The 24,008-nt window shown below is 47.9% G+C and overlaps 2 protein-coding genes across 20 annotated transcripts in view; both read right to left on the reverse strand.

Annotated features, from left to right (window-relative positions):
* The window catches only part of LOC119466304 (dystonin), a 228,329-nt gene that overhangs the window by 63,374 nt on the left and 140,947 nt on the right, over positions 1–24,008 (reverse strand). For 12 of the 19 annotated variants that reach the window (XR_007464073.1, XM_049657593.1, XM_049657591.1 and 9 more), the window contains 3 exons: positions 2,969–3,115; positions 1,809–2,027; positions 1,009–1,122 (listed from right to left, as the gene is read on the reverse strand). Coding sequence is in view for 18 of the 19 variants with exons in the window: in XM_049657593.1 (XP_049513550.1) it covers positions 1,009–1,122; positions 1,809–2,027; positions 2,969–3,115 (480 nt within the window). In the remaining variant the exon portion in view is untranslated. Of the gene's footprint in view, positions 1–1,008; positions 1,123–1,808; positions 2,028–2,968; positions 3,116–8,432; positions 9,950–10,003; positions 19,822–24,008 lie in introns of those variants that run through there. The other 7 variants (XM_037726802.2, XM_037726800.2, XM_037726801.2 and 4 more) reach the window with 5 other exon arrangements.
* LOC125940912 (uncharacterized) lies at positions 3,122–7,798 on the reverse strand. Its single transcript, XM_049657610.1, has one exon. It carries the CDS (start codon positions 7,662–7,664, stop codon positions 3,711–3,713), a length of 3,954 nt encoding a protein of 1,317 aa, XP_049513567.1. The 5' UTR covers positions 7,665–7,798; the 3' UTR covers positions 3,122–3,710.

Raw genomic sequence — 24,008 nt, forward strand, 5'->3', positions numbered from 1 at the left:
GCGCCCCAAGCACCTATTGAGGTGGGGGCACCTTCGGGTTGAGGTCAAACACCCCTTTCCAAGCGTTTAGGTCCCATAATGGCCGAGCACCAGGCCGGGAGCGCGCTTGTACCTATTTTACCGGTAGGTACCCGGTGGCAGCACTTGCCTCCCACAGCCGCGGCGGATGCTCGTCTACAAGGCCGTCTGTGGTTGGACAAGAGGCACCCAGAGACAACAGCTGAAATCTCTATTGGGCACTCTTTCGAGATGTGGACCCCCACAACAGCCGAGCACCAGGCCAGGGGACATCTCTACCCATTAGAAAAACCGGTGGGTTCCCGGCAGCACCGGGATTTGAGCTCGGTACCTCCCGCATACGAGGCGGATGCTCTACCGCTAGGCCATCACTGCGGTCCCTTAACCCCTTAACACTTAACCGCTTAACATCACATTTAACTGCTCAATGAGAGGGCACCAGTCTCCACCAGCCAAATGAAAATTGCAGTGCATTTACAGCAACAGCTGTTAACACGATTGTCTGCTTTCTCACAAGAAAACTGACGGAAGTGTGTCTGAGGATGTCCTCTTTTTCTCAGTTCAGGCGTTTTGCACTCAGTGCACTAGAAGAACATGAGACCACCAGCATATTCCTTCTTTTTAAGTGTGGCATGCACATTAGAAACGCAACAATGACATTTGGAGAACCTAGACTGGAGTAGTTCCATGGCAGTGTTCTCAGATGGCACACAGGAAATCCTACATCTAATCTTGAGAAGAGCTGTTCTTCTTTTTTTTTTAAGTGCCTGTGCTGCTCCTGCCACATCTACTACTACTACTACTACCACCACTACTACCATTACTACCATTACTGCCACCGCCACGGCTACTACTCCATGGTTTCAAGGCATGGAAGAGCCCATAATAGCTAGCGTGGCAAAATAAAGCCCACCCTGCATGCACACCATAGCCCCAAGTAAAGTGCTACATAGGGTGTAATGGAATTGGCCAACCTGGAGGTGCACTCACTCTGTAGTGGTCAGCATTGTCAGCCACGTTCCGGATGTCGTCCAACAGTTCCTCATGCCTGGCTAAGACCTTGCGGGCATTGTCAAGCCATGTCCTGAAGACTTGCATCTCCCCCTGGAGAATAGGGTAGACATTGTTTGCTGTCCATTTTTGTCAGACAGCGTGTTGGTTGTACGAAATTAATAACAGCGAGTTCAGCAGATCAGGAAAACCTGGGCCCATTTCTTCTTTTACTCAGCGATAACACCCATCTGACAACTACTATAGTTTTTCAGCAGGCCACTTAAATAATGCGTGTTCACCAACAAAATAGGTCACAGATGCAGCACTAAATGTATGGTTTATTTGATCGGAAGTCATGTTATCTTTTAAATATCCTTTGTCAAATGCTGTGAAGTGAGTGTTCATCAGGAGACTGTCTAAACAAAGTGCATGTCATTCCTTAGTCTGAAATTTCTTCTGTGCATCCCGTGAATGCATGCATCCGAGGACAATGCAACATGTATAATTATGCCTGACAGGAAGTGTTCTTTTCATTATGTGTACTTATGCTGGTTGCACAAATGCATGCCGAGTGCAATACCTCTAAATGTGACTCTTTCTGAATAATAAGCCCACTCTGCCTTTTGTTCTATTGACAAGAGAACACGAAGATGGCATAGTGAGCATGACACTCGAAAAATAGTAATAATAATCAATGTGGAAATTGTGTTGTCCATCTCAAGAGGCACAATCATACGGTGCACTTTATACGGCACTAGCCTCAACATCACAGAACTCCTCCGAGATGGAGTACATACTGTGTACTTGAGCAGCTCCTCGAGAGCGGCAGTCAGGCGTCGTGCTAGACGCTCACTGCGCTCCTGGCAGAGCTCGAGGCGTCCCCGACATTGGGCCAGGGGCCGCTGCAGGGCATCAGTTTCATCACGCGAAAGCAGCTCGTTGGAGGACAGCTGCCGGACCTCGTCAAACAACGACAGCACTCGCGGCTGCTTCAGCTCCAGCTCCTCACGCAGGGACTGCATAACAGGAAGGCCAAAGTATTGCGTATAAGTCAACATATCGCTACGACTGTGAATTACATTCCTGGGACCAATTTTGGGAGGTCTCAAAAATAAAGCACCATGTCACAATCGTGGCACAACTTGACATAACTTGAACCACTGTGCAGCAACCACAACTAAGGACTTGGAGATATGAAAACAGCTCGCATAAGTACTTGCAGATAGGAGGGTAATTTTATTTTCAGTTCCGCAGCTTAGCGCCTTGTCACTTGGGCTTAACTTCACTAGAATAAAGTATTCAGGCCATTGTCTACTTTGCCCTGATGCCACTGTTGTAGTGAGCTGCATCACTATGCTTTAACGAAATATCTTGTGGTGGCTCTTCGCATTTCACTTTTCACTAGATTGAAGCATGTGGAATACTTTTTTCCAAGTCACCATGCTGATCCATGCGAAAGTAACATGTAAGTAAAGATAATGTTCAACCCTTTCTCCCATTTTGACTGGTTGGTTCAAGAACCACGTCATTTACCAGAGTCACTTCCAATGCCATAAGTACATAAGCAATACAATTACATTACAAATATTTAAAGGTGCCCTGAAACACTAATCATCGAATGGTCTCACAAATAAAGTATGTCCTCCCATGAATCTCATGCCGGAAAAATTTTTCTAATTTTTCAACTATAAGTGGAGTTACTGGACCAATATCCGGCTTTCTCTCTCTTTTCGTCTTTGCTAACACACTGGAAGCTACACAGCCAAGAGCAGCAAATCTGAGCTTGTCGATTTTGATCAAGCAATTTTAGAGCCACAATGCTCTAAAATTGTGTAAAAGAGGACGACACCGTAACCGTGACTCCTGTATCTGATCTATGCCCTACAAATTCTCGCCACCAAAATGCCTGAACAAGACCGCTTATACGTTTCTGCTTGTGTGGGAACTAGCCATTTACCTTGGCAATTGCCAGCTGCTGTCGCAAGCTCTCCGAGTCCTCCGAGACAGCCCCAAGGTTGGCAAGTCGCAGCTCAATGTCTTCGATCCACTGGGACAGCTGGGCAATTTCTTCATCACAGGTCTTGCATCGTTCCTGCGCTGCCGCCTGGCAAAGAAGGCACACCAAATCACTACACACAGCTCCCCTACCAAAGCCCGGTGGTGACAAAAGTTATGTGCTGGGAGGGAGGACCAGTTAGCTGCTGAACCCAGGAACCGATTGGACCATGTAACAGGGTGCGGTGATTGTCCACAGTGCAGAGCCATTTCCCTTACCCTGGTGAGGGCCTGGTGGAAGACATGAGTCATGTGCTGGAATGGTTAGTAACAAGACCAGGGAGGAGGTGTCGTCAGTTGAGGGACACAAGTCCAGTCCCTTCATTTCAGCCCACAATGACTGTACCAGCCCCCAAAGCCAAGGTTGCCTTGGAACAGTGGTGTGGCAGGAAAGCTTGGCTGGGCACTGCAATCTTCTGCTGTGCACAGCCTGTACCCCTTTTGTAGCAAGCACAGGAATTACTTTGATTAAGGCCTGTGCTACCCCATGCCTGGCAAATCCAACTGTGCTGAGCAGGAGGATCATACTGGTCAGTGAAGCGGCAGGCTCCTTTCTTGTCTGTCTTTCTGAGCATATTCGTTTAGTCAGTGCACACAAAAACGGAAGTGATATGGAGTGCAGTGGATTTTACCAAGGTGCAGTGCTACCCACATCCCAGCCCCCTTACCCTGTCTTGCGATGGGTGGAAGAGAACTGCCCGGCTTCTGTCCGCCTGTGGCCTGCTTGCCCGAGGGTCTGCAAGGCCACGAGCTTTCGAATCTGTGAGCGGCAAGCTGCCTTCTGCACTTTGATCAATCCAGGGTGGTAGCTGTTGCTCTTCAGTGACTGGCAACCAGCGGCCTGTCCAAGGGCATGCCAGCAATCCCTCTGCCGGTCGATACACACCATACTCAAGAGCCTCAGCTAGCGACAACGGACTGCGTGGTGTCACAAAAATGTGACGTGCAAGCGCATCCCCAAATGAGATATGGCCACACTCCGTGGCCGCTAGGACTGTCCCCATTTCCACGTCCAGGATTCCCTCCTGTATGGCATCTTGCAGGCTTAGAAGCCTCTTGCCCAAGGTGTCTTTCACAAGGAAGGAGCTCTGGTCAAGAAAGCCATGCTTGGAGGCACCCAGCAGTGTAAAAGTGTTCCTGCATGCTTCATCAGTAATCTGGCCTGTCCTTGGACATAAGCTGCCTTCTGTCAAGACAGTATCAAAGCTTAAGGGCTGAGGGTGAATAGGTTGTGCTAGCGAAATGCTGTGGCGCTTGATTCGCGTTGATTGACCGTTGGCAGGTGGCCTCCCTGTTGGGCTTTGCATCTCTCTTTTGGCGCCTGGCATCTGATCAGTACCTGACCTGTCTTCAGCAGTAATTAGCTCTAAGCTAGGCAATGGAGAGGAACCGCGTGTTTCAGGCGACAACACTGCACCACTAGACAATTGTAAGCTAGACTTTCCATAATCAAAACCAGGACTTGGTTCAACCAAAGAGGATGGCAGCAAACTCTTTTTCAGCATGTTTGAGGAATCCTTATGACCAGCTTTTCCAGCTCCAAAGTTCTGCTGCAAATGAACAACAGCACTTGATGTAGCTCCATTAAAGCCCACACTTCGCTGCCAGTCATCTGCAAATGGTCTATTTTCCGCAATTTCTACTCTGACAGCATCAATGCCATCATCTGCTGTTTCAACATGGACAACCACAGAGTGCTCTTGACGGCTCATTTCTGCAGGATGCAAAGGATATTCTTCCTCACTGCCATCCTTAGAGTCGTCAGGTGCTGTTTGCTTCTGGTTTCTAATTTGACGTCTTGTTGCCTTTCCGGCACTGCCATGTCCGGCCAGCTGGGTTGATGGGCCTGCATGAACCTTGGTGACGTGGGTTGCGCTGTCATACTCTGTGTGGAAAGCTACTTTACAAACAGCTTTGGTAGGCTCTAACAAGTCAAAATCTTTGGCAGTTTCATCATTTGTATCTTTTACAATGACTTCAGTAGTGGAAGATTGCTGTGCCTTGTCAGAGTACTGCTTGCCATCCTGGCCAGGGGAAGGAACATTCTCAGCAATACCAGACGAGTCTGAAATGGCTGCCTTGCATTCACGTTCAGTGCCATTGCCAGCCAAACCAATTACACCCAGCTGACCAGGTGGTTCAAGGTGCTTTTCCTGGCGCATAATATCTTCCTGCTCGCCTTTCATACTGTCAAAAGGGGGGCTAGCAACTGTTGTTGTAGCACTATCAATGCTCCAAGAATGCAGAGGATCAGTTGTGCTTACGTTATCAGACTTGGAATACAGTGGGATCCCAATTGCAGCAAAACTAGTAATTTGCAAAGATGGCATGGAATGGAACCGAATCTGTCGCGTTTTTGGAGACACGACTGCAACCTCTCTGGAAGCGAAAGTTGGATCATGAATTTCAGCACTCGTTTTGAAAATTGGAGCAGTCAGCTTCTCCAAGACGCAAAAATGAGGTTCAAGTAATGTCTTGGAAGGTGCCAGCACCGCTAGAATTGGTTCTATACTATCCTTTGAATATGCTGACATCAGCTCTGTCGTAGAACCGCTCAGTGAAGATTGCTCCTTGACGGGAGATGATGGGCTTGGCTGGAACTCTTGTTCAGCCTTGATGATGGGCAACATTTCAGCTGCCGACACTGTCTCCTGCACAATCTGCCTCTGCAGAGGGAACTTCAGCTTTTCTGTCTCTTCTACAGCTGACTGTGCTTGGGCACTGCCTTTTGACGAAGTGAGCTCCCGTCGTGACGCCAAACTGACATCACTGCAAATACTAGGCTCTATGGGTTGCTTAATAAAATGACCAAAGCCTGGAGTCAAACCCGTGCGTGTCCTGTCAGAAGTCTTCATGCCTCGCTGCAGGTTGCCAATTTCAACACCTGACCTCGGCTGACATTGATTTTCTGCAGAGCCAGCTTGCATGGACAATGAGAAAGACAGGCCATCCCTGGAAGTGACAGCACCCCGGCTGGCTCTGAAAGCGGAAGATGCAGATTCCTGCAACATGCTGTGCCTATCAAGCAGGCCACGGCTCAAGGCATCCTTAAAGCCAAGAAGTTCTGAAGACCTTGGATCCAGGAACTTGCCACTATCTTCATCAAAGAGCTCATCTGCAAAAGCCTGGCCAAGGCTTAAGGGCATTTTGGCATATATGATAAGCTTGGCGAACACTGCTTTGTAGAGATTCAAGTTCCGAGGAGTGTAGCGATTCCGCACAGGGTCCACCACGCCGCTCTCCATGGCTCTAGTGAAAGTCAGAAATTGACCAGTCTCTGCATCCTTCACATAGCTATCACGAGTTGTCACTATGCCCAGCTCCAGTGCTTCCTCCAAGTTCAAATAGGAGCCCTCCACTGGGTGCAAAAGTCGTCCAGAATCTGGGTCACAGAAGCCAAGCTGCACTGCTTCAATCAGAGTCAATGGCTTCTCCAAGTCGATTACAAGGCCAGTTTCCAGAGCCTTCACAAGTGGGACAAGCTGCTGTCCATCCCTTAACAAACCCAATGACAGCTCCATCAGCCCCATCCGGCATGCTTCCATAAGATGCATTGGCTCCTGCCCAGGCTGAGGTAGAAATGGTAGAAATGGGTCAACAAGCCGGCGCATCACTACCTCGCCAAGGGAGACTGTGTGGCTCAACCCTCGTATGCTGAAACGATTCGAGGTTTCAAGATAGCAACCCTCTCTTATCAGCCGTTGAAGTGGAGTGCTCGGCTGAACATTAAGCACTAGGCCCTCTTTAAAGCAAGACACAAGTGGAATTAAAGTCCCATCTTCAGTTACATATTTTGAACAGTTTTTGTCAATTTTTCCCTGAGAAAGTGCCTCTGACAGGACCAAGGTACGACGTGTGTCATCCTTGCTTTGAAGTACCCTAGTGGAAGTGTCATCAAGCAAGCGTTGCTCAAGCGCATCTGTTAAGGTGAGCATGCAGCCACTAGCTGGATCCATCCAATGGCCACTCTGATCATCAAAGAGCCCCAATGACAAGGCCATCTTAAGATTCAAGGGTGGCGAAATGTCCAGCAAATGGCACCTTTCAAAGGCCAATTTAAGGTCCATGGGCCCTCCTAGGACTCTGACAACACCTGCCCGATCGTCCACTAAGCCACAATCCACAGCTGTTGAGAACGGCATCAAGCAGCTTCCTGAAAAGACCATGGTTGAACCAGTGCTCACAAAGCCTGACCGAACTGCATCACGAAGGCACTGCGGTCGTTCACAAAATGGGCTGCATATTAGTCCAGTAATGGGGGAATAGAAACTTCTCAGCACAACCTCCAACAGTGGCAAAACTTTGGCTACAGGTAGAACCAACCCCCTGCCCATGGCTTCATACAAGTCCACAGTGATGTTGCATTCAGTGTCCAAAACTGTCCCCGCAATAGGGTCAAGAAGACCCGCACCTACGGCCTCAGTCAAGGACAGCATCTCTCCACTGTGGGCCACTTTGATAGTGAGCACATCTGGCTCGAGAATGCCTTCAAGCACAGCATCTTGCACAGTGAGCGACGGTCCTCTTCCCCCAGGTCGGCGTAGTGTGCCAGTGCCAGGGCAGTACAGGCCAAGTGCCAGGGCATTTTGCAGAGGCATGGGTACAGCTGAGTCAAGCAGGAAACCCCAGTGAAGGGCTTCATCAGCAGTTAGCTGGGGAGGCCCCAGCCAACAGCCACTGGCACCTTCTACGAGGCCTAACCGTACTGCCTCAGCACACGAAATCAGACGACCCTCACCTGCCCACACTCGCAGACGCTCGGCATCAATCAAGCCTGCTCGTACTGCATTCCACAATCCGACTGGCCTCCCTGTACTGGGGTCTCGGATGTCCCCAGATGGGCACTTTGACTTGTCTGCCACCAGGCCCTGACAGATGGCCAGCTCCAGAGGCAGCGAGGCGACACTGCAATCATTCACGTTAACTACACCAATCTCTATGGCACGCACAAGTGGAATGTGTGTGTTGCTCTCAGGGTCTACCACAACTGTGCCAAACCCATCTATGATGCCCTGCTGAACTGCTTCCAAGATGTTTAGCTGTTCCTGTGAAGCCGGGTGAGTGAAACATTTCAAGGTTTTGTCATACATGCCCCTCTCCACGGCAACAGGAATACTTAGTGCATGACTATCTGACAGCAAGTACCCAGATGCAAAGGCGTCATCTAAGCTCAGGGCCGTTCCTGTGTAAGGGTGAACGTAACAATCAGAGTCCAAACTGCCAAGGTGGTTTGGTAGCTCTGTCAAAGGTACGACCTTATCCTGCTCTCTCGAGTAGACCAAAACAGAAGATGGGTCTATAACACGATTACAAAGTGCTTCATGCAACCCAGACACACCCTGCAGCAGTGGGTGGTAAAAAGTTACCTTTTCTTGGTCAAAGCTGAGCCCGCGAATAGCCTGAGCTAGAGTCAGCTGCCCTGTCTGGGTGACAACCACGGTCTCCCAGACAATCCAGCCTAAGACACTCGCTTCAAAGAAGGAGACAGGCTTCCTTGTTTCTGGGTGCACCATTTGCCCTGTTTCTCTGTCCACAATGTTTCGCTCCAGCGCTTCCTCCAGTGTAATCATCTTTTTAGTCTTGAAGTCTTGAACAGTGACGTTGGAAAAGTCAACAAATTTTCTGGCCACAAATTCAGCAAAGGAGATTGGCTTCTTTGTCTTGGGGTTGGTGAAAGTCTTAAGCTTTGTGTTGTACATCCCCTCGGAAGTGGCAGAGTCCAGCGTAAACTCGGGAGCCACCAAGTCCATGAGCACTAGCTCGTTCATGCTTCGCACCATCACGATGTTGTCTTCAGTGACCTGCCCTGTGGCCAGCGCATCCTCCAAGCGCATTGTTCGTCCTGAGCTCGGAATAAACACCAAAAAGTTCCTAGGTGCCATTGCGTCTCGCTGCACAAGTGTACGCAGGGGCAATTTCTGCCCTACCACCAGCTCTGCTTCATAGTCCTTCCGGTATTCTGTGAATGTCTGTTTCACAATCACTTCAGTGCTACTGAAAGTGGACACTTCAGTCGTTGGCAAAACCTCTTCCTCAGTTCTAGCTAGGTGACCTGGTGGCATCTTAGCCGGTGCTTTCCAATCTGCAGACTTGGCTGGCGATTTCGAAGCGTCTTCCCTGGGTGGAGATTTCAGGGAAGTTTCTTTCACTGGCAGTCTAGAAGCGGCTTCCTTGGGTGGAGACTTAGGAGACGTCTGCTTCGTTGGAAATTTTGTAACTACCTCCTTGGTTGGAGACTTTAGCGAAACTTCCTTTGTTGGCGACTTTCGTGCAACTTCTTTAATTGGAGAAGCTTCCTTTGGTGGAGGTCTTGGAGCAATATCTCTGGTTGTGGACTTTGAAACAACTTCCTTGGTTGGAGACTTCAGCTTGACTTCTCTGTCTGGGGACGTTGGAACAGCTTCCTTTGTTGGAGACTTAGGAGGGGACTTCTTAGTTAGAGATGGCGAACTATCCTTGGTTGGAGACTTTGAAACATTCTTGTCTGGGGATCTTGCAAATGGTTCCTTCTCTGGAGATTTTAGAGCCACTTCCTTTAAAGGAGACTTTAGGACTTCTCTGTCAGGGGACTTAGAAGATGCCTCCTTATCGGGAGATATCGGGAAAGCTTCCTTGGTTGGAGACTTAGGAGCCACTTCTTTGGTTGGAGACTTTGATGCAACATCCTTAGAAGCAGGCCTTGAAAATACTTCTTTAACCGGAGACTTTGAAGCAATTTCCTTGGGTGGGGATCTCGAAGAAACTTCTTCCCCAAGTGGAGATATTGAGGTAACTTCCTTTCGGGGAGACTTGGGTGCAACTTCTTCCTTAAGTGGAGATATTGAGGTAACTTCCTTTTGGGGAGACTTAGGCGCAACTTCTCTCGTTGAAGACTTGGGCGCAACTTCTCTCGTTGGAGACTTGGGCGCACCTTCTCTCGTTGGAGACTTGGGCGCACCTTCTCTCGTTGGAGACTTGGGCGCAACTTCTCTCGTTGGAGACTTGGGCGCAACTTCTCTCGTTGGAGACTTGGGCGCAACTTCTCTCGTTGGAGACTTGGGCGCAACTTCTCTCGTTGGAGACTTGGGCGCAACTTCTCTCGTTGGAGACTTGGGCGCAACTTCTCTCGTTGGAGACTTGGGCGCAACTTCTCTCGTTGGAGACTTGGGTGCAACTTCTCTCGTTGGAGACTTGGGCGTAACTTCTCTCGTTGGAGACTTGGTTGCAACTTCTCTCGTTGGAGACTTGGTTGCAACTTCTCTCGTTGGAGACTTGGGCGCAACTTCTCTCGTTGGAGACTTGGGTGTAACTTCTCTCGTTGGAGACTTGGTTGCAACTTCTCTCGTTGGAGACTTGGTGGTTGCAACTTCTCTCGTTGGAGACTTGGGCACAGTTTCTTTTGTTGGAGACTTTGGTGCAGTAACTTTTGATGGAGACTTCGGTGCAACTTCCTTGCTAGATGACAGCGGGCTAGTTGCAGTCCGCTTACTGCCTGGAGACTCGGGTCGCACTTTCCTGGCTGGCCTCTTTGGCACTGAAGATTCTTCAGTAGGAATAAGACCTCCAACCTTCAACAACATGGCCAGGCTCTGTTTTTGGTGAATGTTGCTTTGAAGGAGCTAGACGGCTCTTGACCTCTTCGGGTTCATAATCAGTCACTGGACCAAATCTCCTTGGCAACATCGGAAGCAAGGGTGCATCAATGGCCACCAAAATCCCAGATCTGATGGCCTCCCATATGAACAAGGGTTCACGGCCATGCCTTGTAAGTTTTTCAGTTTCAGTGTCAATGTAGCCCGAGCTGATACCATCTTGAACGGTGAAAACACGACCTTCATCAATGTCAAGCAGCACTGTGCTTAGATCTAGATATCCGGCTTTTGTCACTTCATCAAGGCTCAAAGGCTGGCTGCTGCCTGGGACCCAAAACAAGTGCATATCATCATCATAGTGAAGTTCAAACAGTTGAATAAGGGTGTACTTGCCAGGCTGTAATGAGCCTGTGCTGTCACGAGCTAAGAGGTGTGTAGAAAATGCCTCATTAATCGGAATAGTGACACCATCTGCAATGTACAGACCTCGCTCTAAATCAACCAAACCTTGCTGCACAGCTTCGAATAAGGTGGGCTTTTCAACAGATTCCTGTATCTGAACAATTCCAAGTTTTTTAGCCTCATCTAAAGAGAAAACATCACCACTGTCTACATTTTGAACCTGACCTGGTTGCGGCATAGTGTAACCGGGCCTGATGATGATGGTAGTGCCTCTGATTACTGTAGTGCGGTGAAGCACAGGAGCAATGTATCTGATGCTGTGCTCCACATTACCATAAGACGTGAATTTTGACTTGTCAAATGGTACAAGCTGCAAAAGACCAGACTCCATTGCATCCTCTACTGACACATCTTGCCCAGTAAGAGGGTTCTTCATGCTGAAGGTAGCCTGGTCTATCAAATCCCGGTTAATTGCTTCACATACATGCAGGCTATCCTGTGTGGGGATCGAGGGAGTCGGCAAAAGCAAGCCATCTTTAATGGCCTGCTCCAGAGTAATTCTTTCTTTCGTCACTGGGTGAGTGTACGTGTGCTCAGTCACATTAACCACACCACGACGCAACGCAACAGGAAAAGTTAAGGCAAGCTTTGGTATGGGAACCACGGACTTCGGTGTGTCGAGCTTGTCAAATACTTTCAGCTTCCGTACAGCATCGACAAGAGTCACTAAAGTGCCTGGTGCCACTGTGAGAGAACCAGAGTCCTTGTCAACAACCTGAGAGACAAGTGCCTCCTCCAGAGTTAACGGGGACTCTGGCCCTGGCACAGCAGACTTCGGGTTAGCAATGTCACACAGAACAGCCTCTTCCAGTGTTAAGAGAGCACCAGTCTCTGGATGTACAATTCGCTGGGTTCCTGGCTCCACAAGCCCTTGTTCCACAAGCTCAGGCAGCGACAGTGGCCGACCCACGGGCACGAGCACGTCTCCTGTGGGAACATCTACAAGACCTGCAGCTTCTGCTTCATTCTGAGGTAACCAGCACCCCTGCTTAGGTTCCAACACTAAGCCTTTGTCCACGATTCCCCTGTTTCGGGCTTCTGTGGGGCTGAGTACCAGTCTGCGCACTTTCTGCAAGGTAGGTTGCTGGGATGTTGTTGCCCTGCCCAGCGTTACCTCAAAGCGAGGCACAGCGTACCGTGCCTCTTCTACATGCTTGCTCGCAACTTCTCTGGGAGCACTGAGCAATTCTTGGTATGCCACCGTGCTGCCCTTGCCCGAACCCTCAAGACAGGTCTGTACACTAGTCACAACGCCAGTCACATTGCCCCGCTGGAGTTTCGCTGCTGTTTCTGGCTCAAGGCGGCCCTGCTCAAGGGCCTCAGCGAGCGTCATGGTCTCCCCAGTCACAGGGTCTGTGACAAGCACTGTGGTTGTGGTGTGCACACTCTGCTCGGTGGTGGTCTTTGCACTATCCTCTAGTTCTCGGGCAGCTTCTTCGTTGATAAGACCCAAGGCCACTGCTTCTTCCAAGGGTACCTCTCGGCCAGTAGCAGCGTCCCTTATGTGCAAACTTGTGTGACGAACCACTTTGGTGATTTCGCGGGTAGTACGAATCGGCTCTGTGCATGTAGCCGTTGCATGAATTGTTTCATCAGTGGCTGATTCCCGGAGGGCTCCGATTGCCTTCGCTCCCAAAAGAAGTGGTGCGCCGACAATGGCAAGCATGCCTGCTTTGACAGCTTCTTCAATTTTCCACCTGCGGCCAGTATTTCTGTCAGTGTAAGTGTCAGTATCTAAATCTATAACACCTTTCCCAACAGCATCCTTTAACTTGATCTCATTTTGCGTGCCTGCTTCTCGAATAATGACTTCTTCATTTTCTGGACTGCCTTTCAATATGCTTGCTACTTCCGATGCTGCGCCAGGAGCCCTGTCTGCAGGTCTCCTGAAGTCCTTGTTTGAAAGTTCCTCTATTTGAAGGTCAGAAAACTTTGGGAAGTCTTGCTTAGGTGCTTCCAGCTCTCTTGCTTTCACCTCTACTATGTCTGGTTGGCCAGCAACCCTTGTCACATGGATAGACCTAGTTGGCCCATGCCCAGGGGCTGCACTATCTGGACGCTGTAGCAGAATCACAACTTTATGCTTGACTGCTTCTTCCATCGTCCATGTTTGTTTTGTTTTCACGTCACAATAATGTCCAGTTGCACTAAGCAGATTCTTTTCCAGTGCTCTGGTCAGCGTAAGGGTTCTCCTCGATCCAGGCTCAAGTACAGCTGCTGAATCAGAGTTTACGATCTGCATTTTCAGTGTCTCTTCTAAGGACACCAGCCTGTCAGTGCCTGGTATAAGGAACAGTCCTTCCTTGGCATCAAACAACCCCTGTTCAATAGCATCCTTCAGATACCATCCACCAGGAGGAATGTCGAGGACTTCTACTTCAAATTTATGCTGTTTGCTGTCAATGGCTTCAGGCACCTGCTCACTTGAAGAGAATGTTCCTGTAGTCTTCACTGTTTCGGGCGACTTCCGTTTTGATGGGGAAGCCTCACGACTCTTCGCTTTTGAGCGAATTTTTCTTGATGGTGAATCATCTCTGCCTTCCGGTACTTCAGACAGCTTCTGTTTTGGTGGGGACAGGTCCCTGGTTTCCGGTTTCTTGGACACTTTCTCTAATGGGGGTCCATCTTTTCTCTCCAGCATTTCAGGCACATTTCTTGGTGGGGATGCACCTATCTGCCCTGTTTCTACAGGCACTTCTTGCATAGAGGGAGTCTTCTCTGCACTGTCAGGTGTTTCTGGTATATTTTGTGTTGATGGCCATACATCTTTGCTCTCTGGTCTTCCAGGTGCCTTTTTTGTCGGGGAAACATCTCTCTGCTCTGGCATTTCAGATAGCTTTGTCACTGGAGATGCACCTCTTGTCTGCTGTGTTTCAGGTGTTCGTTTCACTGGGGATACATCTCTGCTTTCTCGTGTCTCAGGTGCCTTCTGCTTAGACGGAGATGTGTCTCTGCTTCCAGGTGCCCCAGGAGGTTTCTTTGTTGGGGAAGTGTCCCTGCTTTTTGATATCATAGGGCTTTTCTGTTCTGGCATAAAATCTCTGCTTTCAGTCCTTTCAGGGGTCTTCTCCAGCGGAGGTACATCTCTGTTCTTTGACACACTAGCTAACTCTTTAGATGGAGACAGATCTCTCCGCCCAGGTGCCTTTCTTGATGGCGAAACATCTCTGCCTTCCGGTGTTTCGGGTGTGATTTGCTTTTCAGGAAACAGAACTCTGGCTTCGAGAGTTTCACAAATCTCAGAAGTGAGTGACGCATCAAAGCTTTTCAACTGCTCAGGCTCCTTGTGCTCTGGTGAAATCCCACTTTTGTTTTCCTCTGTGCCTAGCAATGTATCTAGAGGATGCACAGTTCTGGTCTCAGTGGTTCCTGGGATCTTTCTCGATGGGGATACCTCCTTTTTCTCTGGTGAAACAGGAGTTTTTTTAGATGGCGATAACCTGCCCTCTGGCGTCCCAGGCACCTTTTTTGGTGGGGACACATCTCTTGCCCCAGGTGTTCCAGGGGCCTTCTTAGGTGGTGAAGCATCTCTACTTTCAGGTCTGCTAGGCACCTTTTGCAGTGAGGAGGGACCTTTTCCTTCCATCTTTCCAGGCTCCTTTTTAGAGGGTGACATATCTCTGCTTTCCGGCCTTTCAGGTGCTTTTCTTAAGGGGGACACCTCCTTTTCCTTGTCATCCAGTGTGCCAGGTGCCTTCTTGAGCGGTGACACATCCCGCCTCTCTGGTGATGAAGGCATGTGTTTAGGTAATGGCACATCTCTTCCTTCTGGCATTCCAGGTGCCTTTCGTACTGGGGACACCTCTCTTTCTTCTAGCGTTCTCGGTGCCTTTTTTGATGGGGTAAGTGCCTTATCCTCTGTTACTCCAGGTGTCCTTCTTGGTGGTGACGTATCCATCCTCTCAGGTAATGCAGACAAATCTTCAGATGGGAACGTATCCCTCATTTCTGGTGTTCCAGCTGCCTTTCGACCTGGTGACACTGCTCTTTCCACTGGTGTTCCTGGCGCATTTCTTTTTCGAGACACCTCTCTGTCCTCTGGTGTTCCAGGTGTCTTTTTTGATGGCGACACATCCCTCCTCTCTGGCAATCCTGGCACATGTTTAGATGGCAATGTATCTTTGGTTTCTGGTGTTCCAGGTGCCTTTTGAAGTGGGGACACACCGCTTCTTTCCGACTTTGCAGGGATCCTTTTTGCTGGAGAGCCATCCCTTTCCTCTGGCAATCCAGGCACATGTTTAGAAGGTGACAAATCTCTGCCTTCTGGGCCACCAGGTGCCTTTTTCTGCGGTGACACCTCTCCTGCCTCTGGCATTCCTGGCACCCTTTTTGGTGGGGACACGTCTCTTCCTCCTTGTGTTTTAGGCACCTTCTTCAGTGGGGACACCCCTTCTGCTGGTGTGTCAAACATTTCTTTTAATGGTGGCACCTCTCTGCTGTCCAGTGTTCCTGAAACTTCTCTCAATGGGAATGCCTCTTTCCCCTCTGGAGATCCTGGCATCCTTTTTGATGGGGACACTTCTCTTTTCCTTGGAGACACAGGTGCCTCTTTAGGTAGCGACACGTCTTTCTTCTCTGGCGACTCAGACACTTTTTTAGACGGTGACACATCTCTTTCCTCTGGCATTCGAGATATTTCTGGTTGGGAAACATCTCTTTTACCTGGCGGTGCAGGTGCCTTTCTACGTGGTGAAACATCTCTGCCCACTGGTGTTTCAGGTACCTTCTTCGATGGAGATGCATCTCTGTCCTCTGATGTTCCAGGCATCTTTTTAGGTGGCGATATGTCTCTGACCTCCAGTGTAGTGGTCACTTCTTGCAGTAGGGACACATCCCTTTCATCTGCTCTCACAGGCAGTTTTTTCAGAGGTGACACATCTATGCCTCCTGGTGTTCCAGGGACCCTTTTGAGTGGTGTTACATCTCCTTCCTCTTGTGTTTCAGGCGGCAACTTCTCTGGCATTGCACTGTCTTCTTCTGGTGCTATAGGCACCTTTTTATGAGATGTCTCCCTTTCTTCAGGAGCTCCAGGCATCTCTTTTTTCGAAAACCCGCCTCTTTGGTCTGGTCCTTGCGTCACATTTTCTGGTGTAGTGTCATCGTCTGCTGGTGTTCTAGAAGTCATCTTCAATGAGGGCACATCATTTTCATCTTGTGATCCGGGCATCTTTTTTGCTGGTGAAAAATCTCTCTTTCCAGGAGCTAAAGGCACCTTCTGTTTAGATGGTGATGTTTCTCTGCTTTTAGGTGTCTCAGGAAGATCCTGTTCTGATGAAGGCTTACCTCTGCGTGCTGGTGTTTCAGGCACCCCTTTTGCTCGGGACACATCTTCCCTGTTGGGTGTCTCAGGCTTAATTTTCGATGGAAGGATGTCTTTATCGTCAGAAGTTTCTGCCCGCTTCCTCGATGGTGACACAGGTCCTGTCTGTCTGAACGTAGAAATGCTTCTGTCTTCCAGTGTGAAAACTTCTATAGGGGCCTCTTCTTTGATATCAAGTGCACAAATAGTCTTTTTGGGTGGGGATAGATCTCTCCTTTCGGGTGATGACGGAGACTTTTTCGTAGGAGACGCATCTCTTCTGGGCACAGTGCCAGTAAAAGGTGACTTTTCTTTTAAAGGCATTTTACCTTTGCTGTCTTGCATTGTGGGCTCCTTCTGTTTCGTTAGAGATATATCTCTGCTATCCACTGTTTCAGGCATGCTCTCTTTCGGAGAGAGATCCTTAATTTCTGGTTTGCTTTTTGATGGTGACACTTTGCTTTTCGGTGCTGTAGGCAACTTTTGTCTTGGCGGGGATGGTTTTAAAGCTCCAGATTTTCCTACTTCAGGGCCACCATTCAGTTGCACTCCTGGCAGGTCCTCATGGCCATCACGCATTTGGGATTCTCCAACGGTTTCCTCTAGCATTTCCTCAATAAGCACAGACTCTTTATTTTCTGTAACGTCCTCTGACAGCACATGTTCAGTAAACGGCTCTCTTGTTTTCACAGGACTGCCTTCTGATGGTGTCTGACCCAAAGGCAGGACTTTTCTGCCTTTAGCTGGAACAGTTGGTGGGGACTGTGCGCTTTGACCCTGCTCAGATTCCTTAGTCGGAAAAAGTTTCTCATGGTGGGAAATGTCAACGATCCTTGTAGACGTTTTGGTCATTGAGACTCTTACGTCTTCGACACTCTCGTGCTCCGAAACATCGTGTTCGTCATGCAAGGTTCTCGAGACTGGTTTGCCTGCAGCAGCTTCAGGCTTTACAGGCCTCTTCATCTGTGGAGACTGTTTATGATCAGCAGTGGGTTGTTCTTTGCCCTTGGCAGGAGTTTTCGTCGGGCTCATTTTTCTTATAGGAGGGGGTGTGTCGCTAGGCTGCTTGCCTGCTGTGCTTGTGGGTATCCTATCCTTTGCTTCCTCACCTTTCTTGTCAGGCCTGTCCCGTGTGTCTGGGCTCTTAGATATGATTGTGCCACGGCCAAAAACATCTCTTGTGACTTCATCTGATTTTTCTTTCAGTGTGTCTGTGTGCATGTCATGAACAACATGAGACTTTTCAAAAAATTCGTGTCTGGATGTTACGTGATAAGTAACAGTGTGTATGCTCTCTTCTTCATCTGCAGTCAGGGATGGTACAGGAGTAATAGGAACCTTGCGTTCTTTTTGTGGCCTTGAAAAATCCTTGGCATCAGCAGCCTCTCTAGATGGCGAGCCTTGAGTTTTCCTCCTGGGTAAGCCAGCATCTGTCACGGTGTGTACCTCTGGGACATCTTTCAAGAGCTGATCAACCTGATCTGCAACGTCGCCACATTCTCCGAATGTGTGCAAATGTGTATCAATAACCCGTCTGCTGCTATGCAACACACTTCCTTCCCCAGTCATGTCTTGTGTGTCATCATACATGAGGTGGGCCTCAGCTCTCCGAATCGGCTCTGGGGTTACAGGTGTTCGCTTGGCATGGTCCCCAATGTCTGTTGGCCACTCCGTCTCAGGACCGAGCAGGCCACTTTGCACAGCTTCCTGCAGTGTTTGATCCTCCGCAGTCAGCGGTGCATCCTGGGAACCATGTGAAGAAACAGTGACATAGCGAGTGATAGTCTTGGTCACAGTGGCAGTGCTTACTGTGATTCTCAGCAGGCCGCGCAAGAGTGCTGCCCCCTCAGGAGTGATCACACCCTTTGCAAGTGCCTCTTTCAAGGGAATGGGAAGCTTTGTTTTTCTGTCCCGTATCTGGCCAGTGTTTGGGTCAATCACACCATCAAACACAGCCTCTGAGAGTGTCAGCTCTCGTCCACTGTCATCCTTCAAGCCAATTCTCCTGCGGAACATTTCAAAAATTTGAGGCTGCATGACCTGCTCTTCAACCAGCTTTTCAAAAGGAATTTGTCGCCCTGTATCCTTCCATGTGAGAACACCAGTTTTTGGATTCAAAAGGCCTTGTGCCACAGCATCATTAAAACTGAGACTCTCACCTGATGTGGGGTCCTGGAAGGCTGAGACATTGAATATTGTTTTCTGACAGACAGATGTAACAAGACCAAGGCGCACTGCCTGGCTGAGGGTAAGCACTTCCCGAGTCACCAGATTGACAAACTTGCCATCTGGCGTAATGACTCCTTGTGCGAGGGCTTCAGAAAGCGACAGTGCTTCCTGAGTTCTGGGGTGCACAATGCACTTGACGTATGGGTCCAGCAGACCAACAGCAATGGCTTCGAGAAGTGTCATCCAGGTGCCTGTCCAGGGATTTTTCACCTGGCCATCCTCATCTAAAAGACTGTGATCGTGGGCATCCTTGAGAGTCAAAGGAGGGGTCAGCAGCTGTCGCTTTCGTGCCTCAGCCAGTGTGTGCTGCTCTCGTGTGGCAGGGTTTACGTATCGACCTGTATCCAACAACAGCCCATCGCGAAGGGCTCGAGGCAGCGTCACCAAGGTCCCCTCACGCGTGTCCACCACTTCTGCAGTGTCTGCAGATAGAAGGCCCTGTGCCAGTGCCTCTCGCAGTGTGTACCGGTCCCCAGAATGCTGGTCTCTTAGCTTCCCAGTGGCATCATCCACCAGTCCAGTGTCTAAAGCGTACGACAAAGTCATGCCCTCACTATCCTCAACTCGTTCTCGTACCAACCAACCCTTAGCGAACGCCTCGTCAAGTGATACCGGTATTCCAGTACTGGGATCGTTCATGAAGCCAGTCACAAGATTCACCAAGCCCCTGTCATGTGCCTCGGCTATTGACAGCTCAGTTACCCTGACCAAACGACGCCTAAGCAAGTACACCACTTTTTCGCGTTTTATGATGCCGAGCTGAATGGCTTCCTCGACAGTGATTGGTCGGCCACTTTTGGGACTCAGAAGAGTGGCCCGTTCGGGGTCATACAACCGTTTATCGATGGCAGCACGCAGACTCAGCTCAGTTCCCGAGGCATCCCTGATGCCGCAGGGTTCCAAGAGAGCTGCCTTGAGCCTTGAATCTAGAAGCCCTTTGGCAAAAGCTTCGTCCAAACTGTACTCTCGTCCTGTGGCAATGTCCACAAACACCCAGCGATCTATCCTCAAGGCACCACTTCGGACAATCTCTGGTAAAGCCACTTGATCGGCTGCTGCTTCCTCAGCACGTGGTGTCGTGGGTGCACCAGTCTCGGCGAATGTCCTGGGAGTGCTGGTCTCAGTGAAAGTCTTGAACTCCCTAGTCTTGGTCAGCGTCTTGATTGCACTAGTCTCTGTCAGCACGGCAGTGCACTGGGAAGAAAGGAAAAGACGTGATCACTGAACAGCTCCAAAACCATCAAAAGAGAACACAACATGCACTTAACTTTAAAAAAAAAAATAACTTAAACCATAATGACCAGTTGCCAGCTACAGTGTTCACATAATGCAAACCAAATGTAATGCGAGGGGCACTTTCTTAGGCTGCAAAATTTTCAAAATTAAAGGGAATTTGTTATAATGTAACACGACCTTAAACAACTCTTTTTATTTATTTTACTATAGAAGACCAAAAGACACTTGCACCTCTACAAAATTTGGCAGTACTTGAATGCAATTCAAGATGCAAATTTGATGTACCGAAATACAGAAAGGAACTTTACATTATATGCGGAATATTACTGCAACTTCCCGGATAATTTTCAATCTTCCGATGTTGAACCTGGTATAATCTCAGAATGTCTACATGCCTGCACAGCTTAAAATTGGAAGCAGCCTTTCTGACCATAAAAAAACAACACCCATTGTAGCAGGTGAGGGCATGTGAACTGAAAAATAAAAATTGAATTGTGGGGTTTAATGTCCCAAAACTGGCACAATGGGTTATCAGTGAAAGGCACCAGATAATTTTTCACCACCTGGGGTTCTTTTAACGTGCACCCAAAACACGGTACACAGGTATATTTACAATCTGCCCCCATCAGGATGCAGCCGCCATGGCCTGCAATTGAACCCACGACCTCGTGCTTAGCAGCAGAACGCCATAGCCACTGAGCTACCGTGGTGAATTCAACTGATACATGAAGCCTTCAGACATGACAAAATGAGGCTGCAGGAGCCAAGAACAAATGCAGGCAACCTACACCGTCAGTAACAAACTTTCGGAAAGCATTATTACTGCTGGAAGATAGAAACAGAGGCAAAGCTTTCACTGAAGTCATGTTGACATGCACTCTGATGCTGCACACATCAAGTGGTTGTTTGGGTATTCAAACTGAAATATTTCTTCGGGAGCATTATGTGTTATCTTGCTCATAAGCAATCCTCATCTACTCATCAACCAGATTAGCTCCACTTGTAAGAACCTATCTGATGCAAAAATCACACGTGCTTAACACTGATTTTTTGGGTATATACGATATAAAAATTATTAAAATTTTTAACCAATGTAATTTTTATTGACTAAAAAACTACATTCAACACCCTGATCTATGTTACGATTCCATGTGAGCTATATTAAAGGAGCGCAATTGATAAATATTTGGCTAATCTAGATCAGCAGATCACCTTGGCATCCCCACACACCCACCCCATGACACTGAATTTCGCCAACATTTTTGTCCCTATGACAACTGTTTATAAAGGATATATACCTGTTCTACACAAAAATAGCCCAGCTAAGTGAAAGTATGTTGCAATTACTGATGTCACATTGATATTAGTGGTGCTCTGGTTTGGGCACGTAATTCAGCAAGTTTCTCTCCTGACAAATGGTATTTTTCAACAAATAAAGAGCGTAATTAATGTGCACGTACATGGGTTCTATTGGCATAATGGCCGCTCATTGCATGCTGTGCCAAGAGAAGTTGTTCTGTAAATTCTCTCTCAACGCCATCACTACCCTATGACACAAGCATTTACAGAATACTACATAGTGCACACATCCAATAGTGTAGATGTAAACATACTATGACAGGGAGGCATTTAAGTACACCAATGAGTGTGCACAAAATGCAAGAAACAGTGCACCATGAGAAGGCCAAATTTTCTTAACAAAAGACGGTTGCTTTCTCATGGAAACAGCCTTCATGCTATAATCAGAAAATGTAGTTAAGTCATTGAAGAGAAGCTCTGAAGTCCCGAGACATGAAATAAATAGAACCATGTTTTCTACATAACAGTGACATTTATATTGTGTGTGCACTATGAAGTATGTCAATACATAAGGAAAGGAAACAACCTAGAACAAGATATTTTACACTCTACATTATCAATAACACTACAGTGGAATCTGATACGATTCTGCATAATACGTTTTTCGGATATGTTTGTTTTTTTCTTTTCCCGGCCAATGTTGATGATCGTATCAACAAGATTCCACAGTATTAGGCAAGTTCAAGTCCGCAGTTTACTTGGCATGGAAGCCTGCAGACAATCTGTCTAATGGGTTATATATCTGACACTTCTTTTTTCCACAAAATCAATGTTGAAATTATACTAGCATGAATACTAATGACATGCTTTATCTAAGACTGGACGACCCTGTGCGAGCTTTCATGAACGAAGGAAAGATATATATTGACATAACCTATCAAAAGTAGGTATTTAAGCTGTTTCACACACATTCCAGTTCTCCGCTTTATTTTTGCTATCAATATTCTGCTTTATTTTTTTACTCGCTATCTTGATGGGCCAGAGTGCAAATAATATTTATTGTACGCCTTTGGTAAAGAAGACAACATGCAGAACTATAAGTTACTCACACCTCTCCATAATCTTTAACGCATTAAAAAGCTGAGAGCTTCGGCGCAGCTTTGGAGTTTGGCTTTTGAAAGATGCCCGACGTCATCGCATGCCACAAGCTGCTGCTTTCGTTGAAGTGAGGACTGACTGCGGCTGGCACATTGCAGAAGGAGGCAGTAAAGAAACAAAGATAAAACACAAGCAAGAGGGCCTGTAACATATTAGCATTGACAGCCCCTCCAAGAAGAAACGTCTTACATCCTCCAAACATGCTTACAGAGAGGACAGAGTTGAATGCAGCACATGGGGAAGAGTAAACAGGAAAGGCTGCTGTCAAAAGAGAAAGACAAAGGAGGAAAATTTATGACTCAGCTGCAGCTGCAGCAGAGCATTCTTTCAAAAAAAAAAAAAAAAAGAAGAAGAAGAAGCGGAGACGAGAAGAGGAAGCACAATAGCCATGCAAACAAAGGACCAATGTGTTCCAGGCGAAAATCTGGGCCAAAAAAATTTGTTCCGGCACTTTTTTGCTTTTTGTTTCTGCAATGACAAAGTATAACATAGACCATAGTAACACTATGGTAAAAAAAGAAACACACACACACACACACAAGGAGGTGCACAGGTGCTGAACAATGAATGTGCAAGCACTCACCTCCTGCATATGCATTGCCATGCCATACGAAAAGACGCTCAATTTCTCTTTCCTCTTTTTTTTATAATTTTTAAACCTTCTAAATATGTAAGTTCCTGCAGCACTCAGCCATACAGGAACATTATAGTAGAGCAAACGGTTGACCCAGCAAATGCATCTTGATTAGGGAGTGTCCATGTGAAATGCTATAATTACAGAAGCTCATCCCACCAAGTGAGAACCTCGTGCTTCCTTCTAAGTTCACACTGCCATCACATCTTTCGTAATGCCAGTATTCTTCAATTAAGCTAATAGTGTGAAGAATTTCACAATTCTTGAGTGAGCTTCTTCCACAACATCCCTTAGTTCCCCAGCTTGGCCCAAACTCAAGATAACAGTGATGAAGAAAGACAGTGAAGAAAAAAAGAAACACAGGTGAAACAAGCTAAGTCTACCTCAACAGAATGCTAATTTATGGGCACTTAAATGTCCACAGTTGTCCCTCTCACACAGCACTTTATCGCCTGTCTATGGACCACAACCTATCGTCCTCCATATATGGGCCATTGCGCATTCGATATGCAGCATTCATCAAACGACTCTGCAACAATTGCAAACGAGATGGAGGCGCCATGTCTAGAGTAACCGCTTCGCTAGTTCGTCCTGCGATTCATGCAACTCTCTGGAACATCGAAAACATGCGACACAAATTCTTGCCATGAGCTTAGCATGTAAAATTACATCTTTTGAATAAGCACGCTACAAGAGTCACAAGAACTTGCTCTGTGATGATGACGATGATGCAAAATGCCGATTCTGCTGCCACCTTGCGATGGCAATGATGATGCTGGCTAGACCGGCTCTGATGGTAGGCTGATGCGAATGCCATGAACACTATTTTGGTTTCATATAAGATTGCAGCACGCAGGCAATTTTCAGGCCAATTTTTTTGGAAAGAAAGCTGCTCCACATTCAGGTAAATACTGTAATCATTCATTGTGAGCAAGCATTTTCGCTTGAAGGTATTACTATGGCAGGCCAGATGCTCTTACTCTCTATCCCTACTCTCTATTCCCTACCACCGTCAAGACAGACAGTGCAGCCACTGGTGTCACGACCGGGGTCA

This window comes from Dermacentor silvarum, chromosome 10, assembly GCF_013339745.2.
Source record: "Dermacentor silvarum isolate Dsil-2018 chromosome 10, BIME_Dsil_1.4, whole genome shotgun sequence".
Taxonomy (NCBI): domain Eukaryota; kingdom Metazoa; phylum Arthropoda; class Arachnida; order Ixodida; family Ixodidae; genus Dermacentor; species Dermacentor silvarum.